Source organism: Plectropomus leopardus, chromosome 7, assembly GCF_008729295.1.
Source record: "Plectropomus leopardus isolate mb chromosome 7, YSFRI_Pleo_2.0, whole genome shotgun sequence".
Taxonomy (NCBI): domain Eukaryota; kingdom Metazoa; phylum Chordata; class Actinopteri; order Perciformes; family Serranidae; genus Plectropomus; species Plectropomus leopardus.
In genome coordinates, this window is record NC_056469.1 from 15,456,424 (window position 1) to 15,483,351 (window position 26,928).

Consider the following 26,928-nt stretch of genomic DNA (forward strand, 5'->3'; position numbering starts at 1 on the left):
ATAACAGAATTACAAGATATCAAAAAACATTCACAGCATCTACAACCAGATGTGCTGTCTTCAAGGTAATTAAGAATAGCTTTAAATGCATCCAATGATACCAGCTCCTGAAGACTCAGGTAGTTTTGCAATTAATCACAAGCCAAGGGAGCAGCATACTTAAACACCCTTCGTCCCAGATCAGTATAGACAAGAGTTTAGTTTATGGGTGGAAAAAGCAAACCATCCAACCCGAGCATACAGAGAGCAGTGGTGAATTAAAAAATAAAAATAAAAAAACCCATACAAAACAAACAAAAAAACACACAGTCGAATAGATTTTAGGTTAAAATGACTTAGTCTAATCTTTCTTATGATACTTATAAATACTGAAACTAAAGCTCTACAATATAAGACAAGAACAATGTCCTTTCTGTATTTTCAGGTTGTCATTATGGATCATCAGCTGGTGAGGATGGTGTCTTTTGGCCTGCTACATGGTACATGCAGCTTTAAGCCTTATATGTTTACATAATTTACTGTATGAAGTTGGAGACGGCATTTTCGGGCAGTTCACGGAGCTACATTAACACGGGTTTAATTAGCTAGCTACGGCTGATAAAATCAGCTAGTGAGTTGTTATTTCAGCTGCCAAAATCGACTGTCGCCATGCCAAAAATGAAAGGCTGCTTTTGTCTGCCGCTGTCTGAAATCAAGACACTATTGTTTCAAAAATTCTAAAGAACTTCAAGGGATAATCTGCAAACATTGTCATAGTAAACTGCATTACAATCATCTCATGTATATGCACAGGCCCACACAGACATACATGAATGCATGCATTTATGGAGAGCCTTACTGAACTATGGCACTGTTTCCATCTCTGCTGTAAACACGAGCTGGCTGCACTAAACAAAGATACCCAGAAGTACACGTACACACACACACACACACACACACACACACACACATTCCTCTGGGCCACTAAAATAGAACATACTCATACATCATAATAACAACAAACAAACTTTATTAATGCAGCTTTTCTAAACAATCCCTACAAAGTGCTTTACAAAATATTAACCCTGCAAACATATAACAAAGGGCTGAATAAAAAAAACAACAACAAACCCAATACAAGAAGAAAAATAAAAAACAGATAAAGGAGGAGCGGCAATTATCTTTACAGCACACCACCCACTGGAACATTGTTTAATAGGAAACAGACTGTGTATACTTGTGTCTCCATGTATGTGTGTTTGGAGATATGTGTGCATGTAATGTATTTGCTACATTTAGGAGGTTTTAATTTACATGAAGTATATAGCGGAGGTATCTTTCTCTCGTTCTCTCTTCCTGTCTCCCTTTGAAGGCATTCGCACACACAGGCACTTTTCTTCTATCCATGTACCAACACTCTCAAAGTGAAAACAGCAGCCTGGTAAAAATTAATTTCACTTCAACTTAATACCTTAAATCAGATTAATGCAGCCTGTCTGCTTGAAGCTGAATCCTCAGAGAAGTAGTAATGGCGTTTAGATGACTAAAAACAGACATGGAAACTATAACGTTTGGAGCCTCGTCTTGTAAGGATGAAACAATTAGCACTAGTGAAGCAGCAGAACAGTGAAAATGGGCTTTTGATGATGCTTCATGACAATAAATAATAAAGAAGGGTAATGTCTTATTTCAGCTCTGGATCACTGACATTTTACTTGATGCCTCAAGCATCTTGTTATAAAGAAAAACTGAGAAGTCACTATCAGGAAAGCCAAACCACTCCAAGAGCAGTCTGTTTTTTTTTCAGGTGCTATATGGGCCTGTCACAGGTTTGCTGCTGGTGAGTCCTCCCATTACCAGCAGATTAGTGTGTTTGGATGAGCCTGAGTCTCCGGGCAAAGCACAGACAAAAAAAAAAGAGCTCCTGTGCTTGACAACTAACAGCTGTCTAACAGTGACTCAGTGTGTGTGTGTGTGTGTGTGTATGTATGTGTATGTGTGTATACTAAAGTATACATAATATATAAAGGTGTACTTGTGTGGTATGAAAACACAAAATATAATAAATGTGAATGTGTTTGCTCCATCATCACAATAAATAAAAGAAGGAAAAAAGATTGAGGAAAATCTCTACAATCTTTACAATTTGCAAGTCATCCTCGGGGGATTATGGCTTGATTATACACATAATGTTAGGATTAGCATGAGTGCATTAGTGTCTGCTTCTGTGTGTGTGTGTGCATGTTTTTGTGTGGGTTTGTACCATAGATAGGCTGGTAGACGATCTTGAAACCCACTGCAGGAGACTGAGGTGGATCCCAGGTGACCCTAAAGCGGTTGTACCACTCCTCTGACACACGCAGGTTCTCAGGAGACAGCAGGGGTACTGCCGAAGCACAAACAAAATCAGAAAAGAGTAGTGATTCTCTGAACTTGACTTTGGAAGTTTTCTTGTAAACAGACAAAAGTTATGTTTGCATTTAGTGTTACACACAAAAATGCATTGTGCCATTGTGCAAATGTATCATTGCAAATCCTTCCTCATAAAACATTTGCAAAATCATTTTTTTAACATCCATGTTTACTAGTTTATAGTCTTGTTCCTCCTTGCCATTATTGGAGCATTGCAGCATAACTAGGTGTTTTACCACCTGTTGATCGGTGTAATGGTGTACTACAGTTGATTCCAGTGTGTATCATGTCACCAATGTGCATGCACAAGATAAACAAAACAAGGACCCACTCATAGAAAAAACGTCCCCATATAACTACAAGAGGTTTAAAACTCCACAGGGAAATGTAATCTTAAAAAAAAAATGATTAGCAAAATATAAAAAGGACAGACAGTTTTGAAAGATTAATCAAATCCTCTACGAAGGTCTTATGTCGTCATGGGTTCCTAATAAATGCTGTCTAAATGTAAGAAGCCACACAAGAAATTTGCCTAAACAAAATGCAGTATAAAATCAGCAAAACTTTGATTTAAATCAGTCTTGAATATGTAGAGCAGGGCTAAAACTAACTATATAATTAATAAATAAAAGACATAATATTGAATAAATGTGCTGATTCATTTTTAAGTTTTCTCAATAAAATGTCAGAAAACAGTGAAACAGTCGATCAAAGTCAAAGATGGCATTTTCAAATTATTGTTTATTTAAAAGGTCAAAACAGAAGGACATTGCATTTACAATGACATAAAACAAAATGCAGAAAGCATTTGTAAATTTTGCTTGAAAATATATCTTAGATTTGACTCCTTGGCCTTGGCCCTTTGCTGTATGTCATCCCTTCTCTCTCCCCGTTTCACACTTATTCTGTCCTATGCATTAAAGGTAGAAAAAAAATAAAATAAAATAAAAAATATTAAAAAAAGGATGCTTATTAATTTCAACTCAACTCATTGTCTCCGCTCTCAAGAATAGTACCAGTAGGAGGAGGCATTTGATACAACCTTTTCGTATTTTAGTACTTGACAGTTTTAAATTTGGTACTACAGACCTATTGTAGTCCATAAAAGTGGCGATGATCAATTTTCAGCCTTATCATGGCTTATGACTTTCAGTCTTTGTTGTTGATTACAATTTAAAATAGACACAGCACTCTGTGTGTAGTTTGCTGATAAACAGCGCTGTATGGTCCAATTGTACATTTTTTTACATACAGTGAAATCTAAATTATGGTAACACTGTAAAACTTATTTTCTAAACAGTGATAGGACGGGTTAAATTTGAGTTATCACATGGTTGTATATTCCTACAAACCCTGATTTTTTCCTCCTTCAGATAATAACTTACTGTTTATCGAGTATGCCTGGGCTCAGATTTACGACTATGCTGCTTTCCACGCTGAGAAGAGATTTTCATTTGCAATATGGCGAGCTACAGTACCCCCCATCTAATAAGATGACAAATTTCATCTGACATTTCAACTCTCTGTACGAGGAAACAATCACTACTGCTCATAAGAGGTAATCAAGAGAATGGTTGAGAAAATCAATTAGTGCAGAGCAAAATAATTTAATCGTCCCATTAATGAAAGGAGCTGCTGTAATTAATAACGGCCGTCGTTAAGACAATTAAGGACGCATCATTATTTGTCAGCGCATTAATTCAAATTCTCCTTCAGGAATGTAGATGAACATGAAATTAATGCAATGCAAATGAACATTCTGCACGCTGCAATAAAATTAATTTTCATTTGCTTTCAGCTTTGTCTGATGTGTTCTCTTTAACTAGAAACTGCATCTTTGTATAATGAAAACCGAGAATTGACCCTCGTGGTTAATAATTTAGAGTCTGTGTGTGTGTGTGTGTGTGTGTGTGTGTGTGTGTCTATGTATTTTTGTGGCTTACATGTTGCACCCATGACAGAGACACTGATGCCCTCTTGTCCGTCGGTGTACACTGGAGTGACTGTCACTTTGTACTGGGTGTCTGACAGCAAAGGTTGAAGCACTGCTCTCCTCTGACCACCTGAAATTAACACCTACACACACACACACACACACAGACACATATATACACATATACACATTAGGGGAGCATTTTAAAGTGTAGAAGAGGGAGTTGTAAAACAATAACAAGTTCTGTTCACTTGGGACAAACCTGCACAAAGCCCAAAACACAAGCGGCATACAAATCAAAAACACACAAGCATCAGGATGCATGCACCATATAGCAGACTGCACACAGAATATGTTGCTCTTTGCTGGCTTATAGGAACATTTGGAGGGAAAGATTAAGGCCAGGCCTAATTAGGTGAAACAGTAAGGGCTTGCAGAATGTTATGTATACCTTCAGGGATTTGAACCACAACTGTTCAAGAATTCTGCTCACTTCAGTTGAGTCAATAAAATCAGTTGAGGCCAACAGTGAGGCAAAAAAAAAAGCAGAGAAAAACCCATTACTGCTGTGTTTTAACTTATAAGTGTTGAAGTTCTTTCTCTGCATCCGTACATTCTAAAACTATTTCTTCATACAAATAGGTACCTCTTTATCTAAAAATGTCAAAGTACCCTACAAAAACAATATGTGGTACACTGACACTAAGATAAAGAAACCTGATAAAAACCGAAGCTGCCATTTAAAAAAGAAATCCAGATGGATACTTTCTATAGATAAGCTTTACAATTTATTCCTGACTGTGGAAGCAACGGTGCAATCCCCACTCAAGGTTCCCGCTGTTCTAATGCAATCTCAGATTCTATCGGCTATCATCTGCAGACTATTCAGCCTCTGCAATCAAGGGCCAATATCTACGGCCGATACAGAGACACCAATGGATATTCACACCAAGACTTCAGAACATCAGCATGCAGTTATCTGCATATGAATGCAGGCAATTTTAAAAAAACTGCCCCTTCCACATGGACAGTTTACCTGCTGCTGAAACCTGATTGGTCAATACTACTTAGACTACAAATGGAAATCAGAACAATTAAAATACCATAATCTTTCCCGTTCTGTAAGCAAAGGGTAGCAAAGGAATGACCGACTCTACTCTCCCTCTGATTGGCTAGTACTCGTCACCTTTCTTGGTTGGATTGGTTCGGGCGAGAGGAGTGGGACTGGTTAGAGTTAGGGCAGGAGTGTCAGGGTAAGCCAATCAGAAGCAGAGTAATGCAGAGTAAGACGTTCCTTCCCTTTACAAGGCAGTGCTATTTCATTTCCAGTACATATGCAGAATCCGTCCATAGAAATTAGTTCTTCTGCTTTTCAACCACTTATTAGCACATGACATTTGCTCAGTTGTTATGGAACTGTAGATGTCTTAATGTTTGTTATTCTGAGAACTTTCGAAGTATTGTTCATGTTGGATTAAAAATTGAGCTTTACACTTAATTTATGCTGCATCTACAATTTTATGACAACTAAGCAAAATTTCTGTCTATGAAGACTGTGTTGATATGCCTTAAATAAAAGTAAACTTTTTCCTGCTTCCTGTTTAATTAACTTATTTGTAAACCAAAACACTATTTGATATGCACATAAAACATCTTCTAATGTTCATCTGTCTGTTCTTAACTGTCTGCTTTACCAAAACAAGACTTTAACATAAACAACAGCAGAGAGATTAACTTTTCTTTACTGTGCAAACAGCACTGATCCCCAGCCCAATGTAAGCCTGTGTGTGTGTGTGTGTGTGTGTGTGTGTGTTAGAATGAAAGTGCAAGACAGAGAGAGAAGTGCATTTAGAGAGGTCCAGGTAAATCTCTCACAGCCAATCAGATTGGAGGAGCTGTCCACTCTGACTGCGGTGCTGAAACACCTGCCAGTGTCACAGCAGAAAGGCACACACACGCGCACACATTCAAACATTGAAATAACATAAACAAACACAACCAGCTTATTAAACAAAGAGAATTGTTTATGGTGTCTCTTTTGCTGTCTATCTGTCTCTCACACACATCCACATCAAAGCACATCCAAACTTTCAGAACGAGGCGCGACCTGAAACAACCCTTATCTATCAGCCAGCGGACAGGTTTAAGCCTTTCTCCCATTTTGTTTAGCTATTGTTTCTTTTTCCACCTCCCTTTGTTTCTTTTGCTCTTTTCTCTGCTGCCCTCCATCTCTGCTCCCAGTGAGGTAAATGGCTGCTGAAAAGATAATGGAATGTCTTCTGGCTTGGCCTGGCCTCTCCATCTTCTACGGCTCTTGACACCACGTTGGGAAATTAAAACAGGGGGCAGGGAAAGAGAGGGGAGGAAAGTAAAGGGAGGCGGCAACAGAGAAGACGACAGGAGGGAGGGAAAACTGAGAAAAATAGAGAGATAGAGGGACAGATGTTTGTGAGTTTGAGAGTTTGTGTGTGTCTGTGTATATATATATATATATATATATATATATATATATATATATATAGTTTATGTGTGTGTGTGTGTGTGTGTGTGTGTGTGTGTGTGTGTGTGTGTGTGCATCAGTGATCAGGGTCAGTACATGGCACTGAGCTCAAGGGCTCTTACCACAGATAGAGGAATCAGGAAGGAAAGGCTGAGTGGACCGGGACTAAAAGTGTAATCAGTTTTTTGATTGGAGCAGATGACCCGACACTGACCGCTGCAGTGCCATCCAGTCGGCTGGAGATGTGAAATAACCAGAATCTTCCTCCGAATACAACTTCAGTGGTGTCTATTCCATATAATCAGTGTTCACGGCTCACTATGGAAGAACTTTGTGTGTGTTTTCATGTATGTGCATGAGAGCTACAATGTCCAAAGTGGCAGAGGAACATGAGGCAGGAGATTTTCTAAAATATAGACACGGATATAAAATAGCGCATAAAAGAGAGAAATATTTGAAGTCACCCTACACTCAATAATGTGTTGTTCTTCTGTTTATGCCACCAAAAATGACTGACCTTGACTATACTGATGAGGGGTGTTTTAACATTCCTTGAGATGCACTTCCCTAAAATTTCAGACTCAAATGTACCCCAGACAAGCTCGATTAGAGAAACACATATCAATGGAGTGACAGACTTCAACACAACACCAGCAAAAAAAACCCTGAAACCTCCAATACAGAGCGGACATGTCAGTACAGAGAGCGCAAGTTCACATTAGCATAGTAAGTGTTAACACACATTTTTCCATTTTTCCATTCTCTGAAATGTAACATTACATAAAAATTAAGAATAAAAATCAATGTCAAAATTTACCAGTCAGATTCTCAAAATATGGGGTGAGTCATATATACAGTACATATATTGCACTTACGTTCACCACACTCAGATCTGTGAGCCATGTGGCTAAGAACTTTTTATGTAGGAAAACAAACAAAATACAAATATTAATTATAGCAGAATATTTTAACAAACTTAAAAAACATGTCTAGAGAAGGACTTTAGAGATCAGAAAACACTGCACAAAACCACAGATCAACTATAGCACACGCCCCTAAACCTCTTAAATCTGTACTTGATTTTTTGTGAAGGATTGATTTTTTACAGTTGTAGCTCACAACTTGATCAACTCACAGACTCCTCTTTGTGGTCACCCCTGAGGTCGGCATAGGAGATCCTGTAGCTTTCCACATGGGGGTCTTCAAGCTCCCATGATGCCTCTAAGCTCTGGGTGGTCTCATCACTCAGCAGAAGGTTTCTCACAGCTTGACGTGCCACTGTGACACCACACCACAGACAAAAGTTAGTGCACTGAGTTACTGCAGGAGATATATATGAAACATTTACACAAGATCTTGGCTTAAGATATGTTTTCTCAACACTTAATGTGGTTCGGTAAACTGTGAATCAGAAAAATGTCAGTCAAAATGCCAGTATGCAAAAGAAAATCACAACAGTGACTGTCAGAGTGCCAATATGCTTAGACAGCTGTAACACGCTGAATAATAGAGCTGCAGTAAAATCTGGCCCAAATAGAGCTTCATTTTTCTCAGGAACAGTTCGAGTTTGAAACAAAACAAAGTGTTTGTGTTTCATCAGTCTCGATAACTGCTTTAAACCAAGTGGGCATGTTTTAAAGTCTAAGCAGTCCTGGGTAGATGCAAACCAGTGTGAGGGCTCCATACATAATGCAGCCTTAAACTCTGAGCCTCAATTTTTAAAAATAGAGGCGACTTGCTGTCTTTTACCCGACCACTTTAAGTTGTGATTTTCACAGAAGCTCTTGGAGTTTTAAACAAAGCAGATGTGCTGTTTTTTAAGTTTCTAGGATAGTGAGCTGGGAATTAAATAAAAGGAGACATGTTGCTTTTTCAAAGTTTTTAAAGCCCTGAGTGGAGAAACTGCTCTGACTCGATTAGCTGTGGCCTGCTCCTCATACAGAACACAATCCAGATGGCCTCCGGGTCGCCTCTGAGATAATGAAGTTTGAACTATAGTCTCTGGGTGAAGCCAACTTGGTAAACACACTTATAGAAACACAAAAGGGCTTTCAAACTTTTTTCATAAGGTGAATCCTCCTTGAGAATGTAATCAATGTTTCAGTTTTGCATTCATCAACTTTAGTCAGAACAGACAGTGTGGAGCAGCTCTTTTAAGCTCTCAGTAATTCTGGTTTTGCTTCTTGAAACTAAATTAGCGACAAAGACCAAAACTCTGCTCGGGGAACTTGCTAGAACTGCGGCTGCACTCTGGCAACAAGAACATGTCTTGGAAACTAGTAGAGCCTTTCATATTTGAATGGCAGTAGACGTTGTAGACAGATGCCTTGGCTTGAATCGTGATTAAGATTTGGCCAGCGTCTTTAAAAGGCGAGGGGGGTTTTTCAGAGCAAGTACCACTTAGCCTGCTGCCCACTGGACACATGCAAGCAAAAATGTTTAAAGCAACACTTTCCTAACATAATGAAAATATACGTTTCACAGCACAATTTTATCCAACATGTCATGCCAATTGTGCCACATCTTCTCAAGTTAGCGTTTGGTCATTATTATACATGTACAATTTTGAGTTTGATGTTTCATTACACACAAACAATTTGGACATTTCTTACTTGCGGGCGTCGTAGCAATCGTTGTTGTCTTGGCCACTAGAAAAATAAAGAGAAAACAGATAATAGAAGTTTTCAGCAACAACTCCCTGTAGCAATAACTAAGGTAATTAGACAGAAATACATAACAAATCATTGACAGGAAAATAGATTTTCTTCTTCTTTGATAAGGTGCAACAAACAAAGTCAATGCAAATGGGCTCATGCAGAGCCACGCTGTGAGCTCAGAAATACTCATTTTAATGTGATTGGACTGGTCTGTTATTCTCAGCAGGCAGTTGCACTTCAGTGAAGAGGGTTAGTTAGGTCACTGGATAATTTTGACATCCCTGCAAGTGTCTTCATTTATAAAATTACCCTTGTCTCTTTCTCTTATCTCTGGAAAAGTTTTTAGATTCTGACTTTTTTTGAGTTGTGTATTGATCATATAAAGCAGTAAAGTCAGCAACACAACAGCCGTGAGTCAAATGTCACTTACATGTGGTCTCTATAACAGACACGGTGTCACTCTCCGATTCATCTTTAAATACAGCCGTCAACATAACTTCATACTCAGTGGAAGGACTCAGACCGGTCAGGATGTATCTATTATCACTTCCACTCAAGACCACCTACAGAAGAGAAACACACATACAAGTTTTATATTTCATTTGACTTCCAACAAAATCTTCTTTCCAAATAAAACAACTCCTCAAGGAGGTTGGATGATATTTTCAAACATGTCAACTGTGTGCTCCTGCTGTTTTATAACCTCTCTTCAACAGTTCATTTTGGTCAAAACATTACAGGAGACAGTTGTCAGTTAATCGTCATGTCACACTTTCATTCGGTGTTTTAATCTGAGTTTTGGCCAATGATAATATTGAAAGTTAAAGTCTCTGTAGTGACAACCAAACTTGACTGGGAATTAGAGAAAAAGAAACATGAAAACAAGCAATCAATAAATAATTGTAATAATAAATAATAAAAAAAAATAATAAATAATTTTCGATACCTTTAATCATGTCTTTCACAATGTGCTGTTAAGATCACTTTTTTGTGTGTGGCATGTTCATTTGTTATTCTTATATTCATTATAAGATAAACAGGAAGAGTCTCCTAAGTTACCCTCAAGATGTGATAAAAATGTTGGGCATTAACCAACATCCTGACAAGCTTATTTATACTTTAAGTACAACACCAGACTTTCAAAACCAAGGTCACCACTGAGTTTTAGTAGAGAAAGCTGCTAAAAACATAAAATAACAAATTGCCTCAGTGCTCATGATTTCAGGCAAGAAAACAGCAGGAAATGGTGGTACATATTTTCAAAAGCTGGTGTCTATGAAAACAAACTGTTGTACTTTGTATGTGGAGTTGGTTGTAATAATATGTTAAATAAATGATGCAGAAAGAAATTCATTGATTGTCATTTAGATGCCCTTACTATATTTTTATTATGTTTTTCCTCATCTTGCCACATATTTAAAATACAAGGACTCGTGACTGGAATCCCCGGAGACCCCAAGAATCAATTACTGTAAAAACAACCATCACATCACAAAACATCACAAAATGTTAACTTATTTCTTGTAAAACATGATTTCTCATATAATTAATGTCATCTGACAAAAACTGGTATTATTTACTTTCTGTTAGTTAGAGTAAACAATTGTTTGTTTATAATTGTATGGCAACAAAGGGGTCAGTTCGACCCAGATATAAAATAAATACAATAAACTCATTGTCATTCAAACTTCTTTGTCTTTCAATACAACAGTAGATAGAGACCTTGGTCTCAGTATAATCCCTTGTCAAAATAAAGGCTGAATAATTTAAGTCATTCAGAAATGTCTGGTTTCTCCTGAATACAACAGCGTAGCCAGTTGGATCAATTGCTGCTGCAGGAGTCCAAACGACCACTACAATTTGTCCAACACAAGAAAATGAGTCAGACCCCAAGGTAAACACAAAGAGGTCATCAAGAGTACAGCTTACTTCCATGGAGAGCAACACTGAAATTGGAATTCACTGTAGATGACTCAATAACCATATTATGTGCAGGAATTTGTTTCTTTAGAGAGCCCTTTGAGGCACAGTTACATGCTAATTTCAGCAGTGGGGCAGGCCATTATTGCTTTCCCAGGAGCAAGTGCATCTTTAGTGATTCATTCTCTCGCTTTTCTTTGAACATTTCCTTGCATTTATTGAGATAGATTTACTTATTTTACAGCATTGCCCTCTGTGGTATTTGTCTGATTAAAGAGTGGAGTCAAACAGACATTTTATTGATTAACAAAGAGCACAAAAAGGCCCAAAACCTGTTTTCTCAAAGGTATCTGGATGCTGGTAAAACAAATTAAATCCAAACAAAACAGCACGATCAACATTGATATAATTTATTCTTCTCATGGAGCCGTACATTATCATATATTTTAATCTGGGTAATCTTTCACTCTGTTTTTGTGTGGCTGCTTGACTGAATTATGTTTAATCTCCTCTCAGATATAACAATACAGAGCGTTCGGCAGCTGTGTGTTTATGTGTGTACATGTGTAGAGTATGTGGGTGAGAAACAGAGAAAAGCTGCGTAGATCCCTTTCTCTGTGCTGGCGGAATTACCAGCCCACCACTCCAACTCCCCAGAGTGTTATTTTCAGCTCTGATGACTCTCAGCAAAACACACAGACACACAACATGCACACACAAACACGCACACACTCACACAGACCTAAGGGCTCTATCGCTGCCGCCCAGCTGTCTCTAAACCCCAGATCATGGTAATAAAACACCCAAGCCATTAATTTCTAGATTTATTCAGCCTTTATTTATACTCAGCCATGCCAGGGGTTTTACCAGCTACCAGTAGTGTTGTTAAGCTTATATGCAAGTCTATAGGCTCCCATTTATCTGAGCATATAGAGCTCAGCCTCCTCTGGAAACAGAGATAATACGTGGACCCCTGGCTATATGAAAAAAAAAAATCAAAATCCATGCAGGTTATTGGTGTAGTATCTGTCAGCTTGAGGAAGTGATAATACAAGTTTGTAGCTAGCGCACAGGTGAACCGAGGACTCAGACTTTCATGCCTATAGTGTTGTCAATGCAGGGTTCCCACACATTTTTTTTTTTTGGTCAAAACTTTTCTATAACTTTTCCACAACATTTTACCCCATTTCCATGAATTTAAGTAATGTAAAAAGGATATGGCTGTGTTGGGATACAGCAATACATTATTAAACACTCACCTCCCAGGTATTTGTGGATAAGGAAAAAACTAGAGCTTGCTAATTTTACTCGCTCATTAGAAATTCCCACTGCCAACTGGCTGCTTACGCAAATAGACCAGACCCCCACAAATGGCTACTACACAAAACATCAAAGGTGTCCCTCTTTTTGTGGATAGAAAATCTAAAGACAGATAGATGTAAGTGCCATTTGATGTGTGATTGGATTATGATTTTGACAATTTTTATACATATATTTCTTTTTTTTTCTTATGGACCCGTCAATAATTGTTTTGCAATCTTGCCTGAACCTCAAAATATGTGATGCTATAAGAAGGTTGACTGCTGTCATGTCTCATCAAGAGGCTTCACCCATATAAGTAGATCCACAACCAAACAAAATGGCGAGATATGGCTTATCCGGACATCAAAATGTGTATAACAATCGCCAAAGCAATAAATATTTAAAACTTTCTGTGCTATTAATTTGAAATCATTTTAGACCATGGGAACCCTGTTAACATGATCTGTGAGGATGATATTCACTGTCACAATTCATTTTTTGTGGGTGCATAAACATCTTCAAGAAAACTGTGTCTGAAGCAAACACCTTCACATACCATTTTTTATTAATACTGACCTCTTTTGTGTCGCCACCTGCGAACGGAGCCCAAGACAGTCTGTAGAGGACAATGTCATTGGCAGAGTGATCCCAGCTGACCTGGAAGCTGTCTGTGTCGACATCACTGGCGAGTAGATCCAGAGGACCAGGAACTGGAGCTGGAAGGTAGGGAGAGTTCATTTTTTGTATATTATTTTTTCTTTACTTTTTGTTAAGTTGTCATTTGCACACCATTTCTAATAATGTGTGCTTTTCCTGTAGGTTCCTGTGATATTTCTGCAGTGTACTGCACTAGTTTTTTCTAATGCCTCCCACTAAGCAGCACATGCATCGCATTACTAGGCAATAGAAGGAGAATTGACCAAAGTGAGCTTGGTTGGGACTGCACTGCTTGATGAAACTTTCATGGAAATGTTGCATGAAACATTGAATGCTGCGGTGCAACCACGCTTAGCGTGGTTGATTAAAATACAAATACAAAAATTTGCTTTTCTTTATCTCATTTTTTGCTTCCCCAAATAACTACAGCTGCCAAGAACTGAACATCAGAAAGATTAAAGCCGTCTGTCATTGAAACACAGTGAAAAACATGCACACTAATGCAACAAGTTGAATGTAAAAGCCATATAGCCGCAAGCTAGTGTCAGTTTGGAACATCAGCAACTATCTTAACTTATAACAGCACTTTTGGTGTGAGCGCCTGTCATGCAGGTTCCCACCATTTCCCCCATCCTCATTTTAAAAGCATAAAAAGTGCTGATATATTTGTGTTAGTTCATGAAGCTCCCTAACTTAATCCCGGTCCATTGAACAAAGTTTGCAAAGATAAATAAAAAAAAATCAACAAGGCCCTTTACAGTGAGTAGTTTAATAGACGCTTGCCAGAAATACATTCCTTTCAGCTGACTCAGCACTGCAGCCCAGCTGCTCATTGCTTAAAGGGATATTCCTACAAATCAATATCTGTTAGCGTGACGGAATAGTAAGGGACAGCAAAATGACCTTTTAATGTGACTGGGCTATTATGCCGAGGTGTAAATGAGACGGGCATACTGCCAAAACAGAAGAAGGACCAGTAGGCGTAATACAATTCAACACTGTTTGGCACTGAGAGAAATAGTTTCCCTTCTAATGGTATTGGTACAATTATTTTCAGGAAATTGAGACAAAATGGTCCTCAGCAGAGATGGTGATAGGGAAACATCAAAACACAGATGTAGAAGACAAATTGGACTATAATAGAAAAACAAATTAACAAATGTACTTTATAATTACTACTGGCACCAACAGTAGTTATCTAAATCTGCCTGTTTTTGAACTCAGTGTTTACAATGAGTCCCCAAAACAAGCAGAATCTACAGAATCTTCTAAATATTAAAGTTAAAGAGTTAAAAAAGTGACGTACTGGTGGTGAATCCATCTGTGAGCGGCTCTGATTGACCCTCTTCGTACAGGGCAAAGATGGCCACTGAGTACTCCATCAAAGACGTCAACTCACTGAGGTCATAAGAGTTCACTGGACCCACCTCCACCTGCACAAAAAACAGAGACATGACATATCCACACAAAAACCCACAAAAATACAAAAGTGCAATCATGGTCAGTGAAAAGGGAAATAAATCCACTAATTATTTGTAAAGTTTTCTTCTAGTTCTTGTAGTTCAGAGCAGTGCCTCAACAACTGGAAGTTGACCAGCCTTTTCGCCAAAATAAACTTCACAAGTAGCTGACATACTGACAGGGTTCCAAAGTGTACATGGGGCTGGCAAAACTGATCTACAGGCCAAGTTTGTCAGTAGGGAAAACAATTTGCACTGGACACTAATTAATCTTCTCGATGCTCTTTCCTCCCTCTCTCCTTTTCCCCCTCATCTTTCTCATTCAGACACATACGCTCGTAAATTAAAATGCTGTCAAAAACAATCATATCAAAAAATGACATCTTAAACACATAAAGTCATGGCGTAACGCATGTCAAACGCACCTCCTCCATGATTAATCCATCCGTCTTGACCCACATGATGCGGTATCCTTTAACTCCTCTGGGCACGGGGTCCCAGCTGATGTGGGCGGAGTTGTGAGTGATGTCAGAGAACTGGAGGTTGCTGGGAGGACGAAGAGGTACTGAGAGAAAGAGAAACAGCTTTTGTTTGAAACATGTTTGTAGCTCTTACACTTACAGCTTTGTGAGTAGCAATTTGAGTTTTAGACTTTGAGAGTGAGAACATGTGTGAGAACGTGTTGAAAAGAGAGAACATTTGTCCAGTGTTTTCCTCTCTTAAGGGCAGCTCGAGGGTTACGATTTATTTTTCAATAAGTCAATATATAAAATTTAATTTAGGTTAAGATTGGGATAAAGGTTCAGGATGAGGGCCCTCATGGGGACAGAAGTTAAAAATTGTACGTGTGTTTGTGTGTGACTCACATGTAGTTTCCTGGTTTGTCATGGGGTCACTGGCCTCCTCCCCATACATGGCATAAACAGTGACGGTGTATTCAGTGTGAGGGATCAACCCATCCAGCTCCAACTCTGTCACTGCATCCGACACCTTCACCTGAGAAAAATACACACAAATACAAACATTTAAAACTGAACTTTAAGTTTCTCTCCTGGCATTGATTAAAGACGTACATACTGACTTATCACAATTTCATATTAAGAGATGTTTTTCCATAAAAAACATCCCTCCGTCCCTTCGAATGGCATATGATTAATTCTACACACCAGATTTATGAATAAGCAGATTAGTCCCTGCCTCTATCACCACCTACCTCTCAACTGCTTGGCTGCTGCTAGAGTATACCTGCTCCTTCTACAATGTTAGAAACTTAACGGTAATAGACTACATGATCCTTTGGCTTGACTACACTGTCAAACAGCCAATAGTTTGTTGCTAATGAAATAAGATAAGACTATGAATCCCACACAAGGAAAATCACAAAAGCTCAAGTGTAAGAAGTAAGAGAAAAAAGGCTAAAAAAAATTAAAAAGAAAAAAACTAGATCAAATAAAAATTGAGATACATGTAAATGTACATACACCTCTCACTTGTGCAGATACATGATCAATAGTCCATGATCAACAGTTGCACAGGACAGTTGTTATACACACATGGTGTGTTGCATATTTAGTGTAAAAGCCTGTAACTATTCTTGCACAGCAAGTGGTAACAACAGTAGGAAATTGCACAGAAATGTTAGATTATAATTATAAAGGATATTGAAAAGAAAATGCACATGTAGATATGTTTGATTATGAATAAATGAATGATTATAACTTTAGGTAAATAAAGAACTAAGTAGCTATTGTGTTATAAGTGTTGGGTGATGGAGGCAAAGACAACAGCAGTGTTACGTAATGTTACGCTGTCTTATGAAAGAGTCTGAAATGAAGGGCCTGGGGAAGTGCTCCGTCTTTCCATGTGGTTGTCACAGTGTGTTACTGAAGGAGCTGATTAAGGCCCCCACAGTTTCATGCAGGGGGTGAGTGGTGTTATCCATGATTGACGTCATGTTATGTTAGATAAACGTTGTGGAACATGAACATCAGCGCTGATAAGTTAGTTTACAAACTATTGATACATATTTGCACCTGGCTTCTCTGATAGTTGACGGATTGGTTCGTATGTGATGTATGAATACCCTCACTGAATTTGCATTTTTGAGACTGTCACTACAACTCCAAGGCAGAAATGCTCAGCCATAGTGTTGACTGCTCATTTCCCTTTTATAGCTTATAAAATGCTCCACATGGCAATGTTAACAAGGTTAAGAACTTGATTTTTACTGGAGGTGGTCTCTAAGACTCTGAGCTGCCAAGTTGCTGTTTAAAACTATGAACTGAATTATTTAACCACTGTATACCTTTTCCTTTTTACATTTTCTGTCCATTTCTTTCAATACCTCCTTCTCGTCCAGCTCTCCATCATCTGTAAGCGGCGCATACAGCAGCATGTAGCCAGAAACTCCATCCACAGTGTCCCATTTTGCCTTAATGGTGCTCTGAGTCACATCAAACAGCTGGAGGCCCGTCACTGTGGGAAGGGCCACTGCATACACACAAACACACAAAACACAGATAAACAAACAGCACAATTCAATCATACTAATAAACAAGAGTCTTTTCAGTTGGTCTTGATTAAAAACCACTGTCTTGTCCTCCTGGACGCTTTAATCTTGCTGTATCATCAGGGCATCATTTTTAATATGTCAATGCAACATAAGCCATTGTTATCAACTTGTGATCTTAGATGTTGACTGAAGCATTGGTGTGAGGTTTTGTAAGTACATTTCTGCATATGTGTTTGTGTGTAAGAATAAACTTACGGGTTGTTTCTGATCCTCTGAGAGCTTCACTTGCCTCGTTTGCGTACACAGCAAACACAGCCAGCTGGTATTCAGTGAGAGAGCTGAGATGCTGTAACACTGCTGAAGTCTCGCTGCCGTCCACTACCGCCTGGGGTACAGGAGCGTGAGTGGGGAGAGGGGGGGGTGCAGGCGGTGGGGGGGGTTGATAGATGGATGGAGGGGAGAGGACAGAGAGATGGGGAGCCGAAATGGATGGAGGAAGAGGGAAAAAGGGGGACAGAATGGCAGGGAAAACGGAAAGTGGGGCAATAAATGGGGGAAACATGAAAATGACAAATGGAAGAGAAGAAAGCGAGGAAAGCAGGGCAGGAAAGAAAGATCGAAAGAGAATAGTAGAGGAAGGGAAACACAATCGATTTACTGAACGGCCTGAAGAACAAACGTCTAAAGCAAAAGAATATTTTCTCATTTTGATCTGTATGGATGACAGTTGTGATAGAGATTAGGTCCGCGCTGAGCCAGCTGGAAGGGTCACCTCACATGTGGCTCCAGAACATCTGGTCCCCGTAAACCTAGCTAAGCAAAAGATTTAATGGTTTCTGTGGTAAAATGTTCTGGAAAAATCAAGCAGGTGTCTCGATCAGCCAGAGTATAATTTCTAGCGAGCCTTCTTCACCTGCACCGATGTTGACGGGAGTTGTGAATGGAGGGATGAGAGCGAGAGGGATGGATGAATGATACCACCAGCATCTCAGGGAAAAATTGAGCTCAATCCATACACTTGCCCGGAAGACCCGGTAACTCCCTCTGGTGTAGTAAATATGATGGAAAAACAGCACATAACACGGCCTAAACTCTCCTCTCTGAGCTCCTGCTGAGTCTCTTGACCTCAGTATTTTTTTAGGCCTTGCTTGTGCTTCTGTCTGCATGTTTTACCTTCAGATAAGAGTGAACTGCAATGTGTGCTTTGTTTGTGGTTATTTATTCCCTCAGCTATTCCTAATTAAATGGATAAAAATTAGTTTTCAGCACATAAACCCACTTGTGTTCCAGGTAAAAAAAAACAAAGTATTAACCTCCTGCGGTTCTCCTCCCTGAACAGGGTAATAAACCACTCGGTATTTCTCTACGTTTCCAGGGGCGTGGCTCCATGAAACCCTAAAGCTCCAGGGCGTGACCTCTGACGTCACCAGCTCGAGTGGCGCCCCCGTCTTCTCTGGTATCTGTTCTGAATAAATAAAAGGAGAGGAAAAGGAAAGGATAAGAAATCAGATTTCATTACATAACATTTAATTACTCCCAGTGAGGAACTTTTACGCAGAATAACTCCCAAGCAGGATCAGAGTAAAGGAGATAGTGTTGAAGTATAATCAAAACAAACTAGAGTGGATTTACAGTGTAACTTTAAGGACATCCTCTTTCTTGTTTTTCCATTCTGCATCTTTATTTCCAAAGAAATGACAACTTGTTGGAGCAGAGAGTGAGAAAGAGGAGGAGGATGGAGAAAGTACAGCAATCTCTGGCCACTCAAGCTCTATCTAAATATACAGGACTTGATAAACACTTCCAACAGCTTCAGCTGCCTTTAGGCTTGTCATTTCAATGTGATATTTTATAATCCAGTCATGCAAAGATACATTAGGAAGACCCAAAGTGATCACACTTAAAAAAAACTTTTTTAGCCTAACTTAAATGGCCTTATAAAATCAGAAGAGGTTCGAGTGCAATCACTCACTGTTATCATACTATCTGGATAAAAATGCATCTCTGTGTGAAGGTGGGAAAGGACCTGTGCAGGGTGTGCACTATCTGACTTGTCCAGCTATTTTTGACAATTTTTATGCAAACACCTGAGTGCAACACGATGAATGCCTCTCAGGTGAGACAGTCTTGAAATTGTGCACTTTCTTTCCCCATATTTAGACAATACAGTGTCTCCCGCTCCCTTTCAATAACAACTGGCTTTTCACTCCCCCTCCCAGCATGGCTGTTCAGACGAACTAAAAGCACTTGTGATATCCGTCATGGTGGTACAACACGTTATAATGCCCTTACTTTGTTTTATATCCTTGTCTTGTTGCTCCACTTGTTCACACACAGTCTTGGTCAGACCCTCTACAATGGAGCTCATGATGTTGAAGTCGGCCACATTGTAGACATGAGTTTCGTCCGGCTCTGAGGCGATGGAGAGCAGCTCATTCTCATCAGCATTCTTAACACCTGGGAAACAAGGTCAAACATGAATTTTAGCATCACATTTAGAGGCAACACCGTTGTTAGTGTACTGCTCACTGTTGTAACGGCCTACATCAGTGCTCTCTCTCTTGCAGTGTCCTGGTTCTGTGGGACTGACTGCAGGCTGACTGAAGGCTGAACACCGCTGCTGTTGGCTCTAATTTGTGTGCAAATTTTATTTTAAACACTGACAAGCCAAAGCATCTTTATATAATTTAAAAAGTATTAGTAATTTATATATTCTAGGTAAATATATATCATAACAATATCTGTATAATATAATATATGGGTGAGTATTCTGAATATGTGTAGGCTGTGGGTCGGTTCATATCATGGATGCATAAATCAAATATCCTAATCTCAGCTGGAGTTTGATGATCCACTATAACGCTGTGGACCGCAGCATTGCTTTCTTTCCCTACTGCGTTTTTCTGACTTCCTTTGATAACACTTTTCAGGCTGACAAACAGAACCAGTTGGTTAAAGCGGCCTGCAGAACGTCTGGTTTTCTATCTCCAGAAAAGTTTTCTCCTCCCTCATGTGGTAAATATATTGGGGTGGGGAATGTAAGTGACGATTGTTTTCAATGGCCACATTTATCAGCGGCTGCTCATTCCTACACTGTGATCCACAAGATAAGAGCATTTCATGAATTACTTGCGAACCCTATCACAGGATGATTTCTCCGCTTGGTTCTGTGCTGGTTTATACGTTAGACTGATAAATGAGGGCCACTGTCTTTTGCAGGTGTATGCTTGTGTTTTCCCTCACCAATAGCAAACAGCTCAACACCAGCGTTTCGCAGGCTCTCTGCCGGAGGTATGACATCATCCTGGGACTTCCCGTCTGTGATGAGGATCCCAATCTTGGGTATACCCACCCGAGAGCCAGATTCAGGCTTGAAGCAGTTCTCCAAAATGTAGGTCAATGCAAGGCCTGGTAAGGGATAGAGGGAGAAAAAGAAAAGGTATGATTGAGAGGAACAGAGAGGCAGAGGGACCAGAATGGATGAAAGTCAGGAGAATTCATTTAGGGGGGAGAAAGGAAGACAAAATAAGAAAGGGAAATGGCTTGAATCTTTGTAACAACATAAACCACTGTCAAAAGCAAAACAACTTTATAATATATGCACTGGTAACATGATCATTTTTAAATTTAGTTTTTTTCTGTATTTCATACTGTATTTATTATGGTGCAATTTGTATTTACTTTTTACAGTGCTAGATATCTGCATCGGTCACTTGAATTGAGGTTATCGTGTGGTTCATACTGACTTCTGCATTGCACAGTGGGTTTCATTTGCAGAAGTAACTTGGTCACTTTAAAGACGTGGTTATTGGGTACATCACGTTGTGTTTTATGCTATCAGGCGTCTGCCTACTTTCCTTTGTTGTGTGCGGCATATACTTTTCGCGTGTTCGGTATTGTTATATATAATTTTTTTGTACGTCAGTCTGTTAATTGTAAGTGTACAGATGGAAATTAGCGTCTCACCAAATCTGGTGCAACCATGTTTTAATTTCTTATAAATCATCAATGTCATCACACGCTGTCCTTTTGATAAATTAAATAAACTAAATAAAAAATCTGTGAAATTCAGCACCTGTGAGAGTGTTTCCTCCTTTGTATGGCAGGTTCTTAACGGCATCAATCACAGCATCTTTGGTTGAGAAAGCATTTAGATGCCACTCGATCCTGGGGTCACCACTGTACTGAGCCAGACCTACAATCACACACACACACACACACACACACACACACACACACACAGACAGACAGACAGACAGACAGACAGACAGACAGACAGACAGACACACACACACACACACACACACACACACACACACACACACACACACTGAATTTATACCTTATATAGCTGTTGCTTATATGTGGCTGATATACAAAGAGAGTAAAAATGTGACAGCTATGAGGCAATAAAAACACTGAAACAAAATTAGGAAGGCCATATTTCTCCCACAGTGTACCCATCTGTTCAAGAGGGAAAGTAGCAGGGACCCACCTATCCTTGTCTTATCAATGCCAACATCAAAGGCATTGACCAGATTTTCCAAGAACATGCGAACCAGCCGGAAGTTGAGCCGACCGATACTCCAGGAGCCGTCCACCAGGATCACAATGTCAGCAATGGCCTCAGTGTGGCACACGAACTGATCAACTAAAAAGAAGGAGAGAAGACAGATTGACATGAATTTTAAACGGACCACAGCCTGGGACAAACAAACAGAATAGATGACTCATAAATGGCTTATTGAAAAGATGAGTCCTATTAAAAACATTGTGCTTTTACTTTTGATGTGCAGGTTTCTCAGCCAAAACTCAGACAACACAATAAATGCACCCATCATGTCTGCAGGTTTCAGATTTTCTTTATTGAACACAAAGCCAGAAAAATAACTCATAACAAAAGGAAAAATCAGCCCATTTGCTTTGCTTACAGCATACGACACAAAGAGAGTACAAATACACAATCTGAACCCTAGTCAACCGTCCAAGCTCTGACAAATATCCTGCATCGCCTCTCCTTATCTCGCTCGAGAAAATGTTCAATACATGATGTAAACAGAGCATTTTGAGAGGCTCCTTTGAACTCTGGTGTTTTTTTCCACCGGTATCTCTCACAAGCTCCTCTTCTTGAAATTAATCTCTAAACAACCTCACTTTTCATTTCAAAGACAGTTTTAAAGGGATATCTACACCTGAAACCTAAATAGTATGGACAGATATGAGTCATTATTTGGTAAGTACGCACACACAGACACACACACACTTTCATTTTTCATAATTCCTCAACTGCTTATCGTGTCATCCTTACTTCTGTGATATCCTAAGAATAAAAACATCCACTTAAAGTTGCTTATAAATCCCCCATCAGTCTCCAAAAGTAATTGTGAATAATCCAGAACATGCTGATCAGGTTGGAAATGTGTGTCTAAATGATAAAGATAAATGAGAGTGCTGACTGTAGAAAATGAGAATTATCACTTTGCATTTTTGTTCACATAAGGACATTAAGACAAAGACTACAGAGGAGGGAGATACAATATGTGTCGACAGATAATACAACTGCTGACGGTTAATATGTTCACCAAAATCAATTCAAACTAAACACAAAAGGGACTAGGTTTTTAAGTGTTTTCATTAGGAACACAGAGTGAAAGGTTTAATTTCTCACTACGCCCTGACAACAGATGTTAGTTTAGTGGCTCAGGTGCATACTGGGTAATTGCAATGTCCTGGGCGAGTCCCAAGACCTTCGTTTCTGTTTTATTTCCCTTGTGTTCCCTTCTTTGTACTATGTCAACTATCAACTGTAAAATGGTCCAGAATCGGATGAGTTCAGTAGCTATTTAAAGAAAAAAAAAAAGAAAAACATCCTTCTTGGTCTTATCCGAATTTGTCAGGAATCCACACACGAATGACTCTGAATGACACATTAGATGGACAGGAAGAGCTGAGACTACTGTATTTTGGCAAGCAATCATTTTTCCTCCCTAAAAAATATGTAACATTTACTGTACCACCTGTGCTATCATGTAAAGCCAAAATTATCTCAAGACTGAAATTCTTAAAAGACACCTTGTGTAACAGTAAACCACACAGGAATTCATTTCAAGAAGTGATTTTCCAGACAGAGCCTTCTGTCTGCTGTCTGTGTCTGTCTGACTGTTTGAACCATCCATCTGCTACAGACGGCAGACGGAGCAGCGAAGAGAAGACAACAAGGTCAAGAGATAGCTGGTGACAATCTTTGATTTGCAAATGCATAGCATAAAAAGCCAAGATGCTATTTTAAAAATGCTCTTCAGGTGATGCTTTGAAAAAGCCAAGAGAATTATGAATATATTCTACAGAGTTCAAGTGCATAATGGTCATAGGTGTTATTCTTGCCAAAATGTCCCCATTTCTTGAAGCGGAAGGAGCATTCTTTTAAAAAAGTCAATATATTTGATGCCCTTTAGAGTGGCCTGAACTGGACAAGAAAAGGATTTTAATTATTCAACTATACGACTGAAAAGAGAAGTTTTAGCTTAGTTTGAGAGTTCCACCAAAATGGCAAAAGGCTGAGAGGCCAAAGAGTGTTAAGATGATTCTTTGTAGAGTTTCCTTTCATACAAAACAAACAAGCATGGCCTTTAAAGAAACTCTAAGGTTGAAGAAAAGAAAGAACCACGTCTAAGCCCCAGAAAGGCTTCTTCTCTTCTCTTTAAAAGCGCTTTACACAAAGAAAGCTGAGGAACCATTCTGTGATAAAAAGCGAGAGACATTCAGGGGGTTTTAGTATCTATAGTAACTGCTGTTGACACTGTGGGTAGAGACAGACGAAGGAGATGGTAAACAAAGGATTAGAGGGTCGTAATTACTGCTAATTACAGCTTGCTGGTCATTCCCTAGTCTATTGTTGGCAGAGTGGTGAGAACGGCCTTCAACTGGTGTTTTACATATGAACCAATAATCAAGGTGGCCCCTCTCCTTGACATTATCCCTGCTGACGTCTGTAAACTGTCGGTTTACTTGGATATCAAGAGTCTTTTTTCTTCGAGAAGTAATTTGCTGCCATTCATTTTTTTTATAGTCTGAGAAACAACTTCCATAATTGCTAAAGGTAGAAAATCCATCTTAGTATACATGAAACCTTGACTCACAATCTTACTGTTATTTCATTCTGACTGTATGTTTTCGTATCAGTGTGATAATTTTTTGAGCATATTTCATACCCAAAGGCAACCCAAAGTGCTTTACAGATCAGTCAAGTTAAAGGTCATTGTGGCCCAAACACAACGCATGCTTTAGGGCACGTGTTGAGTTGTACAAATAGTGGTCACAATATGATCAATAAAGTCCAATATCACAAATTATGCTCAGTTTTGCAGCTAGTCACCCAACAGGAGAGATACATAAAGTCTATGCAAAACCTTAGAAACCTGAGTGTATTTTTTGCTGGACTGAATTTCAAGTAACAGGAGTCGAAGTTTTTGTTAAGAACTTGAATCGTTTTTTTTTTGTTTTTTTTAAAATATAATAACTGTATTTATAAAGCACCTTTCTACTGTTACAAAGTGCGTCACACACAAGGACACATAAAAGAAAGCAGGAAACAATAAAATACAAATTCACAGTGTGTAAATAAACAACAATAACAGAAAATGCACATTAAAAAACTGATGATGTCAGAAACATAAAATAATAAAGAAAAATCAAGAAAAAGCCAGATGGCAGTAGTGGGTCTTCAGAGACTAAGATGGCAGTGAATTCACTAAAATTCCTCTTCAGTTTTACATCATGCCCTGTATTGAATCAATTTCAACATAGCATCTCTCTGAATATAATTTGTCAATAAACTGTCAACTTTCACAATTAAATTTCCTCAGTGTTTTCGAAAAGAATCTGCTATCACATAAACATCTCTTCAACAATTAAGTTGCAGATGTCTGTAAAACAGACACATAGACACAAAGAAATATAGTTCAGGGATACACAACAGTGTTGTCCTCCAACAATGGATATCAAAGAGAATGCTTCCAGTATCTGACTGCCGTAGATGGTATTGAATCCCTCTCCCCTGTTCTCTGCCAGACAATAGCAGGCTTGTCAAAGGTCCCTACGCTCCTTCTGAGCCCCATCTGCCTTTCTTCTCCTCCTCTTCTTCTATAGTCCTTTCCCCCTTTTTTCTTCCAGTCTAACGCCTTTGCTGCAGGCCAAAGTGCAGTTTGTGGGGAACAGTAGGGAACTGTGTCTTTGTGCGCGTGAGGGTGAAAAAAGTGAGAAAGGGAAGATGGGAAACAAGTGAAGCAGGAATAGAGAAAAATGGTGAGCGGGCAAAACTCTGTATTTAGATTTGATGAAATACCACAGATATATTGACAGATTATGTGGTGCCAAGTCTTTCCTTTGTACAAGTCTACGGTTACTCCTGTTCTTCTGTGCTTCTCGCCACTCCTCTGCGTCACTCTGTGCATCTCTGCGGCTAACTAATAAGAGACAGGCTTTGTTTGGCACAGATATCCTTCTTAAACACTCCACTAACTAAAACAAACCACCATGGCAGAGCACAAGACCTGTCAGTCTCTGCTGTAATGTTTGTATGCATTCATATGGGAACCAACCGTCCCTAGGAGCAAGAATTACTGAACTGCTCTCGAGCTGACACATTCACAGTCCTTAATTTTTTAACAGACCTTAAATAGCAGAGACGCCGCAGTTTAGGTCAGATTTGATGCTTGAGTTAAAAAGGGACACTTGCCATTTTTTACATAGTGCATTAGTCATGCAACAAAATATCTGTACCTAAATAATTTGCCAATCCTCTGTGTCTGTATTACATTTAACAACCTTTTTAGTTCCACCATCCACTGACGGTTTCTAACGTCATGGATGACATAAATACTTCTACAGCAGTACAGTTTGGCAAGTTTTCTTCTCTCTGCTGGAGAGTGTATTACACTTCAGCCAGCTGTTGGAGACGAAACCCTCATTTCAGTCAAATATAATGACTTCTTGGTATACATGACAGGAACCAAGTGTTTGAGCTTTACTTTACATGTTACAGCGAGCTTTACCATGGAAATGAAACTAAACAAAGTGTTCATGGTTTCAAGCCAGATTTCTTTGGCTTAATTTAAACATTCTTCAAAAATCAAGCCAGGAAATGACCGGTACTCACATGAGCGAGAAAATGTGTCTGCTGAGCAAATGTTTCAGCGACCAAAAGTTGTGTCGGTATATGGTTTTTTATTAATTTCTGTAGATATGAGCATGGCTGCTAACCATAGCTAGTTTAAGTAGTAAAGCAATAATGTTCATTACTCAACAGCTGTTTTGCAAATGCAATTACACAGCTATTTTCCCAGGTGTTCACAGAGATATGCACATTTTACTTCATACATAGATTCAGGTGTATATACATGAGAAATGTTCACTCACAACTAGGTAAACAGACCTTACCCGTGGCTAATGTTAGAGGTTTTATTCCCAGCTGGTGTTACTAATTATGTCGATGATGGCTTCGTTCAAGAGTCTCAGCAAGCCATGACAGTGAGACAATGAGTCATCATGAACAATACCAAGACCCCGAAACCAAAGCAGCTAAATCCAGATGTTAC

At 39.1% G+C, this 26,928-nt stretch overlaps 1 protein-coding gene across 1 annotated transcript in view; it reads right to left on the reverse strand.

The window, feature by feature from the left end:
• Positions 1 to 26,928, reverse strand: part of col14a1a (collagen, type XIV, alpha 1a) — a 160,504-nt gene that overhangs the window by 95,972 nt on the left and 37,604 nt on the right. The window contains 16 exon segments of the mRNA XM_042490363.1: positions 2,243 to 2,365; positions 4,335 to 4,467; positions 7,960 to 8,102; positions 9,437 to 9,472; positions 9,912 to 10,044; positions 13,280 to 13,419; positions 14,667 to 14,793; positions 15,246 to 15,385; positions 15,687 to 15,816; positions 17,165 to 17,310; positions 17,588 to 17,717; positions 18,646 to 18,797; positions 19,625 to 19,789; positions 20,576 to 20,740; positions 21,408 to 21,527; positions 21,828 to 21,983. Coding sequence (XP_042346297.1) covers positions 2,243 to 2,365; positions 4,335 to 4,467; positions 7,960 to 8,102; positions 9,437 to 9,472; positions 9,912 to 10,044; positions 13,280 to 13,419; positions 14,667 to 14,793; positions 15,246 to 15,385; positions 15,687 to 15,816; positions 17,165 to 17,310; positions 17,588 to 17,717; positions 18,646 to 18,797; positions 19,625 to 19,789; positions 20,576 to 20,740; positions 21,408 to 21,527; positions 21,828 to 21,983 — 2,139 coding nt within the window.